General features: G+C 42.8%; 1 protein-coding gene across 1 annotated transcript in view; it reads right to left on the bottom strand.

Annotated features, from left to right (window-relative positions):
- Nucleotides 1–649: 649 nt before the first annotated feature.
- The window catches only part of mpp3a (MAGUK p55 scaffold protein 3a), a gene marked incomplete at both ends in the record, with an annotated part of 28,127 nt that continues 17,460 nt past the window's right edge, over nucleotides 650–11,316 (bottom strand). The window contains 7 exons of the mRNA XM_083977360.1: nucleotides 650–829; nucleotides 2,075–2,203; nucleotides 4,464–4,572; nucleotides 4,687–4,780; nucleotides 4,894–4,974; nucleotides 6,516–6,671; nucleotides 10,300–10,365. Of these exons, the coding sequence (XP_083833486.1) occupies nucleotides 650–829; nucleotides 2,075–2,203; nucleotides 4,464–4,572; nucleotides 4,687–4,780; nucleotides 4,894–4,974; nucleotides 6,516–6,671; nucleotides 10,300–10,365 (815 nt within the window). The remainder of the gene's footprint in view (nucleotides 830–2,074; nucleotides 2,204–4,463; nucleotides 4,573–4,686; nucleotides 4,781–4,893; nucleotides 4,975–6,515; nucleotides 6,672–10,299; nucleotides 10,366–11,316) is intronic.

Raw genomic sequence — 11,316 nt, 5'->3', positions numbered from 1 at the left:
GCGAAGCGTTTTCACACTACATTTATGAGCCTCCGCACCGTGAAATTCTTTGACCGGCGCAAGACAGACTCATGTTTTCATATTATATATATAGAATTAAAGTCAGAGGTTCAAAGACGATCACATACCGTCGTAGTTCCGACCATAAACGGCGATTCAGCGGCGTTATTCTCATGACTTGCCAAGAAACCGAAAGTAAAGAAACGCTGGTCGGCTCAACCAGCATTTCCACCACCACTAATAATAACAAAATAACGATAGAGACAAAACGATATATTTATCTAAAATGGGCCCATTAACAAGTGGTAACAAAGATTCATCCATATTAACGTGAGACTTTTAAATAACCAAATAGAAACTCCTCGTTGTCCCTTTAATGTTTATCTGTAAAGGGTCCTCAATGATGCTATTAACGTGGGTGATCTATAAATGTCCTTAAATTATTGAAAATACCACACTTGCTCATTCACCAACAATGCAGAGATGTCAGTTCTTGGGCGCTTTTGCAAAACCCATATTCCTCCATCAGGAGGCGCTTCCATTGGACCAATGTGTGTCGTTACTCTCTTATTCCAGTGCTCTAGGCTGCATGTGGGAGGGGGAGGGGGAGGAGTCAAGGGGGAGTTGGGAGGGGGGAGGAGGTTCAGGTTCAGGTCCGCACCCAGCAGAGAGGCACCCAAAAGGACTCGCGCTCCAGACGCTCCAGGATTCCTCTCAGCTCCGAGCAGGCGGAGGCCGAGTCCTCCTTGATCAGGACCCGGTCCACCAGGTGTCCGTACTGCTGGTCGATCTGGACCGCGGACTGACGCATCTCCTGGAGCTCCTCGTCCTGCAACAAAGACAAGAGGAGGGGGGGGTCTGAGCCGCCTATTTTGTTTTTGAATACTTTTGATTTTGCCTTTTTATATCACAAAAAAAATGTTTAACATGCCAATGATGCTTGGTATCTTTTTTTTTCAGCACAACTTCATCTACCGGTATATGATGTGATAATTACTTTTTCACTTTAACCTACCGGTATTTTATTAAAGGGATAGTTTGACATTTTGGCAAATTGGCCCATTGCCATAATCCCTATAGTCATAGCAGTAGGTTCGTTACCTTTAATTGTCGGTGCAAAATATTTTTAGAACGGCGGAGCAGAACCGCGAGCTGCTCAGTTGTTTTAGAGGTTAATTCGTGCAAAACCGCTGATGCGTGTTCCCTTCAGGGGCAGTTTTTCATCAACAGTCTCTGCATTTCCCTCTAAAACAACTCTGTCTGGTAACGTTGTGTTATTAACTCATAGCGTGGTGAATGTGCAGGTCACAACTTGTCCACCAGAGCGTTGTGGAGTTGTTGGATTGTGTATTTGATGAGTTTGATGAGGGAAACCAAGAAATCCCATAATGAGCCTCCGTAGCGTAGCTCTGAGCAGCTCGCGGCTCTGCTCCGCCGTTCTAAAAATAGCTTGCACTGACAATTAAAGGTAACGAACCTACTGCTATGACTATAGGGATTATTAATCATTATTATTATTATTATTTAAAAAATATGGTCTGTGAGGCTGTAATACTGAAGCTGCTTCACAGATGAGACTTGAACTCAACAACCAGCTGCTTTCACAGATAATCACCACTACAGATAAATGTCAGCGTCTCATGTTCATGTGTTGCATAAAATCCTGTTTGCCTTGGTTTAATAAATGTGGAGAATTGATCTCAAGCTGCTGGTGGAACATGTCCTAACCTGATTATCAGATATTTACACTTTCACCTCTCTTCAATTCAGTTGTCACTTATTTAAAACCTTATTGTGTGATTCAGAGTCTCAGTGGAGGAGGATTCATCACAGGACTGTTGCATTAAGCTGCTGTAGCTGGTGCAGCCAATAAACCAGCGACCACTCCAACACTAATTCCTCATCATTACGTAGCAGCTGCATGTTTCCAAACTCAACCAGTCGGCTGCTCCATTAATAAACAACGAACAACATTCACTGGCGCACAATGGATTAGACAGCTCTAACAGCTGCTAACGACATGTGTGTGTGTGTCTAAGCCTCACACTGGGACATGGTTTATTACTGAACTCACTGAGACGCGGCCGTGGTCGCCCCCTCCTGGCGAAGTGGCGGCGCTGCGGCGGCGTCGGCTCTCAGGAACTCGAGGCTTCACGAATATGACGTAGGGTTTGAACTCGGCCGTCCGCAGCCTCCTCAGGGCCTGTCGCCACGACAACGATGACACGTTCACATGGAGGAGAGAAAAAAAGTCAACAACCAGACATCAGACACACAGCAAGGTTTATGTTTCACTTTAAAGACACATTTTCTTGAATTATTTTAAAACTTTTTTTTGAGAAATTTACCACTTTTTACTAGAATTGTTTTTGAGGAAAGATTTTCAACAGTTTTTTTTTTCTTTTTTGAAATCTTATCACTTTTTTCTAGAATTTTTTTTAAAACTTTTTTTTTTTTGGGACAATTTTTACCACTTTTTTTCTGGAAATGTTTAAACCTTACAATATTTCCCAAAATTCACACCATTGGCCCTAATTTGAACGTATGTTGACTAACAAAGTAACGTTCTTACAGTTTTTTTCAATTGCTAACAAGCAGTGGTCGAAACTGAAGTCACATTTTCAAAACTCTTAACACAGTTTGCAAAACACAAGTCCATGTGGACCAAACTGTGAAGCACTTTCATTGCTTTCACACTAAATGCATTCAGTGACCACTGTCACCAAAATTCATGGACTCTTTTCTCAGTTACTAGTTCACCACCTGCAAAACACTAGACTTTTACAGCACATGTTTCAAATGCTAACACACTTTGTTCAAAACAGTTAAAAACACAATCAAAACAGAATGATGGGAGGGAGGGAGGGAGGGAGGGGATGGGGGGGCGTGGGGAATCCTGTTGCAGGAACATTGAAATATATAAAATGTCAAATCAAAAATATTTTATTGAATAACATAAATAAAAATATTACTGCAACTCCAAACACAGGTGAGGTTAGTTTCCAGCTCAAAACTGATCCAGGTGATCTGTGTTTGGCCTCATTAGAAACCATATAACAAGTGTGTGTGAGGGGGGGGGGGGGCTTCTGGTTGTTTTTTCTTTGGAAATATGGATCACATGGTTTACAGTAAACTTTTTATTTTTTGTAAGGTCCCTTAGTACCTATGCAAGGGCACAGAGAAAATACATTTTCTTGACGTAAATTGCTGCATTCCTGATTCATTCTTGTTGCAATATATTATCTAGAACACTCAAAGTGCAAAGATATTGCAGTATTTATTTTTATAATAAAACTGATTTACTGATTTTGAAAAAAAATCATTCAAACTTCAAAGATCAAATTAATTTGAAGTAATGTTCTTTGTTGTTAGTGTTTTGTAGTTCAGTGTGCTATGAGTGACAGTGTTTGTTTCCACAGTGATACTATGTGCTAGTGTTGTGGTTGAATGAGCTTATTTTGAGACATGTATGAAGTGTTTTGTTGGTGAGGCACCGTTTTGGGGAAGAGATGAACTGTTTAGCTGAGATGCCTGATGGAAACGCTGGCTGTGTTAAGAGTTTTGAACATGTGACTTCAGTTTCGACCACTGCTTGTTAGCAATCGAAAAAAACTGTAAGTCTCAGAACAAATATTTGTGTATTTCTGGTTTGCTTCAAAATTTTGTCCAATGGGGGTCCGTGGTCTAATTTGTGTTATTTTAGGGGTCCTTGATGTGAAAAAGTTTGAGAAACACTGGTAGAAGGGATTGTTGTTAGTTTATATTTTTGTAGTTTGACCTAATGGTTCGACTTTTTTTTCGTCTTGTGATTTAAAGTTGTCTGTTTTTAAATGGACCCCAGGAAGAATAGTCCTCACCAAAGTCATTGGACCTTTTTTTGTGTCTCACACACTGTTCACCCCATAATGGCAAAGAATTAACAGGACACAGGAACAAACCCATTTCCAGGATGTTTGGCCTCTAAAGATGCTTCATTGGTTCATAGAGGAAGTTTGAAGCTGAGTTTCAGGCTCCATTTAAACTACTGCATCAAAATTAAAGCAGCATTTTAAAACAAAACAAAAAAATGCTCCACTAGACTGAGCATGTGCGAGCTGCATAAAAATCCTCTGTATGTGGAACAGCAAAGAGCTGCAACGTTAAAATACAGACTTTTATTTGATTATCTGTATAGTTTTCACCACTGTGGGTTGAAGCTGATGGGGAGCGATTCCCACAGATCCCACAGAGACCCTACCTGTAACACACCACCAGGTTTTAAACTCAATTTTTCACCTAAATGATTCATTGTTGAGGCTGAAACACTCTGGTGTGTGAACGAGGCCAGATCGACATGAAGCAAAAGAAATGAGTGTTTTAAAATGAAAACTTGGCCTTAGAAATAAAGATTCATTTAAACCAAACTTGCTAAAAATGAGCAGACATAAAAACTCAAATACAACTCCAGTTCATGTGTCTCCTACCTCAGGCTGCACGTCCACGATACACATCTTGTTCTTGGCCTGTACGGAGCGGATGGCCTCTATACTGGTGCCGTACTGGTTCTCCTTGTATTCTCCGTGCTCGATGAACCTGAGGAGAAACAGCAAAGTAAAAAAAAACCTGTCAACCTCTGCAGTTAAATAACAAAAAAACAAAATAAAACACTGAGACCAGAGCTACGTGAACCAGGCGCCGGCGACGTACTTGTTGTTCAAAGCGTCTGCGTCAAATTGCTGCTTGGTGACAAAGTGGTACTCCACCCCCTCCTTCTCGTGAGGTTTCTTGGGCCTGGTGGTGTCTGAGGGAATAAAGAAGGTGTGTGTAGTTAATTAATTATAATCCTGTCTCAGTTAAAGTGTTTGGTTTGATTGACAGTCATGATGTGATGTGTGGATGCTGGGAGAGACTCACGTGGTACAGCTACGGCGTAACGATGTGGGTTTTCAGCGATCACACGCTGTTTGAGCTCATTGATCCGAGCTCCCAGGGAACCTACGGAAAGAGAGAGATGGAGAGAAAGGTAATTTAATTCACATCCTGGCTGCAACTCGTGCCTCAATCCACCAGATGGCGCCATGATCCTGGGAGAAAAGTCAGTCTCGGGTGGCTGTCCCATTTCTCCACACTGGAGAGGCTGAGTGCGCTTGTACATTTGCTTACAGTGTGCAAGCTAATGTTTACGATATTTTGCATATTATGCAGCCTTTAATCTGAGTGCCATCGTGCACACTGGAGCACAACGCCCACACATCTTCTCCAAACGAGTAAATATAATCTGCATAGTTTGCAAAATCTATTGACCACATTGAAAAACCACATTTTCAAGGTCTTGACCTTGAAAATGTCTTGTTTTTTCTCCAGACCGGTCAAGACCACAGCTGCAGTGACATCTTTTTTCTTTTAAAACTGCAAATGTCTGTGTCTCTGTCTCACTTTGGTTCATGCGATGTAATTCAGTAACTTTAAGATAATTCAAATAGTTGTACTGAAGTATCTGCTTGTGTAACCGAGTGTGAACAGTGAGAGGAGACTTCAGCAGGTTCTGTGCTGTGTTCTTCTGTTCAATCCAAACTTTGTTTACATTAAATACGGTTTAGATTTGATATAAAATCATCTTTTCTTTTTAGCTTAGGAGGAATAATGTAAATATCAAGACACATGATTATTATGAGGACTGGGACTGGATACAGTAATGGTCTTGAAAATGGTCTCGCATTGGTTTGGACTCATATTTCCATCTGTTCTCGTAAAGAACTCCATCATGACAAAAGAAACAGTCTGCTGCTGCATCACCGTCTCATCTACTCCAAAAGTGTCTCTATGCGCAAGATTCAAATTATAAATGTGAAAGTCCAACTCCATAAGTAAAAAACTAACAAACAAACACAGGATTAAACAGAGGGTGATGAAAAATATTCACTGAACAAGTCATAATCAACAGAGAAAAGGCCATAATTATGTGATGTAAAAGTAAACGTAGCCAAAATATAGCTGAAATTGAAGGAAATTAGATAAAATAATATAAAATATGAGATTAAAAAGTCATAATTATGATATTATGAGATAGAAAGTCAGTGGCATTTCCCAAAATGTGGCTTGTGGCTCCCGGTGCCGGCAGACTTCACTTCACCAGCTGGTGCATTGTGGGATTTATACTAAATACAGGGTTCCTACACATTTGAAATTTCAAAATGTTATACTTTTTCCAGACCTTAATTTCCAGACTTGACGATAAAAAAAAATCAAATAATTTGTGACATTTGAGTAATTAGATGTGTAAATACATTATGGAATTTATTTTTATTTTATTCATTGATTTTCATTATTCTGAATGTGTATGCCATTATGTCACCAAATAATTTCCAGGAGATTGTAGCTATAGGTACAATAGGGCATAGAAAATAAACCCAAATAACTTCAGATAAGACCAAACCCAGAAGAATTAAGACAAATATATTTCCATACAATAGTTTCCTTTTTTTCCCCATACGTTTCCAGACCTGGAAATGTATAAAATCAAATTCCAGTCTCACCGATCAGCACCACCAGGCGAGGCCTCTCGTTGGGCCTCTGCTGGTAGCGCGTCACCTCCTCGTAGGTCAGGTAGTCGGGGTCTCCGGGGTCCGAGCCCTCTCCCGACGATCCCTGACGGTCCTTACGACTGAGCCGGAAACTCCTCCGTAAACCAGCTGCAGCGGCGAGCGGATAGAGAGAGACAGAGAGAGAGAAAGACAGAGAGAGAGGAGGGAAAGAAGGAGCAAGAGAGGGAGAGACAAAGGTTCCCGGGTCAGAACCATTACATCACCATCACACATCGTTACATAAGAAGACAAGAGGTGCAACAACTCGCCGCCCGGATGCAGATATGAGACTTTAGAAAAAAAAATCCTATTAGATAAGTGCAGTGAGCAAACACAGGTTAAATAAAGTCAAGAACAACCCATGCATTACAGTAAAACCCTCTGTCAACAGCACATGGATGAGAATAGCTCAGTAAATACTGGATAGGTGAGGAAAGTAGTTGAACCGAGGTCGGAGCCAGTGAAGACACGACATGCTTTAAAAACTAACCAGTGGATCACATGCAGCTGATTGTGAACATGTTAAAAAGCCTTTAAAGCAACTTCATCATATCATTACTTTAAAGGGATAGTTCAACATTTAGTCAGATCCTCCTCTCACCATAATCCCTATAGTCATAGCAGTAGGTTCATCACCTTTAATTATCGGTGCATGTTGTTTTGAGATCGGCGGGGCAGAGACGTGAGCTGCTCAGCTAACACAACAGAGGCCACGGTACTTTCGGTTTTCCCTCATTAAACTCATCAAATACACAAAAGGCGCATTTCCACTGCAGGAACCGCCCCCGAAGGACCATTTACAGGAACTTTTACGGGGCCGAAAGGAGTCCCTGAACTCCCGGGTGAGGTTTGAGATTTTCTCTGTTCTGATTGGTCAGACTCAGAGTGGGACGTGACGCCAAGAGAAAGCCCCAAAATAAGCAGCATTTTTAAAACCCAGCCTTATTTTTTTTTAAAAAGCGTCTTCACGGCCGATATATCAGAGAATTAGTCAGTAAAAGACGTATGAGAGTAGCAGCAGTAGTAAAAAAAAGTTTGAAAAATACGTGATCGCGTGATTATGTGACGATCTAACCAGCAATTCAAAACCCAGCTTTATTAGAAAGCGTCTATGCTGCTGGACAAAACAAGAGCAGTAAAAACAATGACGAACATTGACGTCGGCTTCTCCTCAACAAAGGTATTATATTGTTTTGTGTCTGGAAAGTAGTTCCGGCTACACATTTACCTCTAAAACAACTCTTGTCTCTAATGTTAGATGATTATCTCATAGCGTGGTGAATGTGCAGGTCACAACTTGTCCACCAGAGCGTTGTGGAGTTGTTGGATTGTGTATTTGTACCGTTCACCTCCATTGTGTTCACTGAGCAGCTCACGTCTCTGCCCCGCTGATCTCAAAACAACATGCACCGATAATTAAAGGTGATGATGAACCTACTGCTATGTTATGGTGAGAGGAGGAGGATCTGAATAAATGTTGAACTATCCCTTTAACAACAGCAGCAGTGACCCAAGATAGACAGATACGGTGCAGACATCATGTTCCTCTCTAGTCGGCATGCTGCGGTGAGCGAGGATACGGTGCTGAGGCGGGACGGACAGCTGATCCCGGCCCTGGGAGAGAAACAACAACAACATCCTCCTCCTCATCCCAGGACCAGGTCTGTCTGTAACCCCACCCCCACCACACCACACCCACACCCACACCCACCCACCCACTCACAGTAGCCATGTTTCCATCCAAACTGATTCGAATTACTGGGAAATGCGCATTAAAAGAAATTCGAGTCCTGTGTGTTTCCATTAACAGTACGTCCGTCACAAACGCTGGTTGATAAGTTTCCTTTTTACTGAGGAGGAACTATGAAGAACTGTGCAGTGGAAAGTGGTGCAAAGTAATGGTAACTGGTAGTGGAAACCCTGCTTTACATTGTTTTAAAGGGACAACGAGGAGTTTTGGAAAAGCAAGGTGTTTTCACACTACATTTATGAGCCTCCGCGTGCACCGTGAAATTATTTGACCGGCGCAAGACAGACTCATGTTTTCATTCATCAAGAATTAAAGTCAGAGGTTCGCCATGAAACCTAAAGTAAAGAAACGCTGGTCGGCTCGCCCAGCATTTCCGCCACCACTAATAATAAGAAAATAACGATAGAGACAGAGCGATATATTTATCGAAAATGGGCCCATTAACAAGTGTGGGTAGCGTAGATTCATCCACATTAACGTGAGACTTTTAAATAACCAAATAGGAACTCCTCGTTGTCCCTTTAACATATAAAAGGAAAAAAAAAAACATCATTATGAAGGAGTGGGGGCTTTTATTTTGCCGTGGCGGCGCGGAAACCCTGTTGTTGTCTTGTGAGTGAACTGCAAACACGGGAAGCATTTGGGGTGAAAGTGCGCTACGTCACACTTAACTCCAACAGAACTGTTTCCATCTCTTTCAAATCAACCAAAACCCGGCTTTATAGCGAGCGCATTTTAGTTTGTGCGAATCAGGGGATTTAAAGGTACATTGTGCAGGAATTCCTCCCATCTAGCGGTGCGGTTGTATATCGCAAGCAACTCAATCGTATTTTTCATGCTGCATTCACGTGAAATTGGGCAGACGGCAGACGGACGACAGCCACTGCACGTAACGGCATAAACAAGTCTCTATGTAAACAAGTGGTCCGTCAGCACGAGGCAAAACAATACACGTGACAATATGTTGTCATGGCGATGTGGTATTGTTTTACCGTCTTTCTCTGGACTTCTGTGACTAAAATGACATCTGGTTTGTTAGCGACGGCCGACTGCAGGTGAATGCAGCATCAGTGTATCGCTCCATTCCTCCTAAAAACATGGAGACACAACATGGCAGCAGCACCGAGCTTACCCGCTCCATGGAGATATGAATGATATGAACGGCTCATTCATGGTGCATTCATTACAACTCGGAGGTCGGGATTCCCAACTCGGAAATTTCTGACTTCCGACATCATTGCGTTCACGCTGCAGGAACTCGGAAGAGAAAAAACATGGATACCCGAAGGAAGTTTGGCATGTTGTGGCTCATCGCCTAATACGAAAAATATATGCAGCAGCAAATGAAGAGGAGAGGAGACGCAGTGCACATAACGTTACGGCCTTGATAACAGTTAAACGTTATTTCCGTCACATACGAGGAAGCACAATTTCACACAATACAACAATCACAGCTTAATATAAACGCATTTCATATAGGCTACTGCAATATTACACAAAAAATATGCAAAACCTCAACAAATAACTTAAAATTTCTAAATTCTAACTGTTTAAGACGAGGGCCGCCATGTTTTGAATTGATGTTGTCGTGATGTCAAGTCGGAGCTCTGAAATGATACCCGAGTTTCCGACTTGTAATTTCCGAGTTCGACGCCGTTCAATTCATTTTTTACAACTCTGAGCTAGTTTTTTTCCGACTTCCGAGTTGTCTTGAACGCAGCATCAGAGCTGACCAGAACACTTCAGTTTGTTGATGGGGGGGATTACTGATTAATGAAAAACAGACTTTTGAACCAAATAATCGATTTTCCTGAATAGATAACAAGAGATGTTACACATTGTCTGTTTAAGTTCGAATTACGGCATTTCCATCATAATTTTCATATGCGATACATCTAGATGCATCTCAACACGCTGATGGAAACATGGCTACTGTCACTGTCAGTGGTGTGTTCTACCTGTGGGAATGAGCTGGGGGCACAGTACCTGAGTAAAATTCCCAGGAAAACACCTGGCCACAGGAGGGCGCCACTGCTTTACACTTAGGAGAGACTATAACTGGCGTTAGAGCATCACACACACCCCCCACCCCTCCCCACCCCCCCCCACCACCACCACCATCACAGCCCCTCACACCTCCATCACAGGGTGAACGAGCAGCAGCAAAACGTGCCTGCATGGTCGAGTGTGCAATGCGTCCAACAACGCAGCAGGGGAGGGGAGGGTGGGGGGGGGCAGGGCTCTCGTGAGGGGAGGGGGGAGGGATGGGGGGAGGAGGAGGAGGAGGAGGAAGCAGCAGTGCACCGGCCACAGCAGCAGCAGCAGCATTAGCAGCAGCAGCAGCAGGGGCAGTTAGTCGGATGCAGGTGCAAACACTGGGGGGGGGGGGGGGGAGGTAACAGCTCCAAGCACGGTGCGTGACAGTAAACACACACACAAATACGTATTTTTTTGTTTTGTTTTGTGTTTTTACAACAGAGGTATTTAGTGTTTGAGGGAGGAGGAAGAGGAGGAAGAGGAGGAGGAGGAAGAGGAGGCGCTGGCTCCTTGAACGCATCGTCATTCCAGCAGCTCATAGGAAGAGGTGAGGAGGGGGGAGGAGAAGGAGGGGGGACACAGTGGAGGTCAAGGCTGGAGAAGGGGTTGAGGATAAAAGGGCGAGTTCATGTTAACAACACTAATGTTATTCCCTGGCTTCTTCTTCTTATTAAAGAGATACTTCACCCAAAATCTATAATTCACCAATCATCATCTACTCACCATCATGCCAAGGAAGGGTTTGGAGAACTTTCAGAGTCATCAATCAAAACGCTTTAGGAGTTCCAGGGGGGGTCCGACTGGCAACGGGTTTTCATATAATGGCGGTGGATAGAGTTCACTTTTGAATGGTCCAAAACACACACTATGAAACATCCAGATACCTCCATACTGCTCGTCTGTACTGACCCAAGTGTCCTGAAGCCGCCACATGGAAAAGTTGTTCGGGAAAAAAAAATGTGATCT

This window comes from Trachurus trachurus (assembly GCF_905171665.1).
Source record: "Trachurus trachurus genome assembly, chromosome: 8".
Lineage (NCBI taxonomy): Eukaryota > Metazoa > Chordata > Actinopteri > Carangiformes > Carangidae > Trachurus > Trachurus trachurus.
The sequence above is the reverse complement of the archived record's forward strand: the minus strand, read 5'-3'. Positions and strand labels throughout refer to the sequence as shown.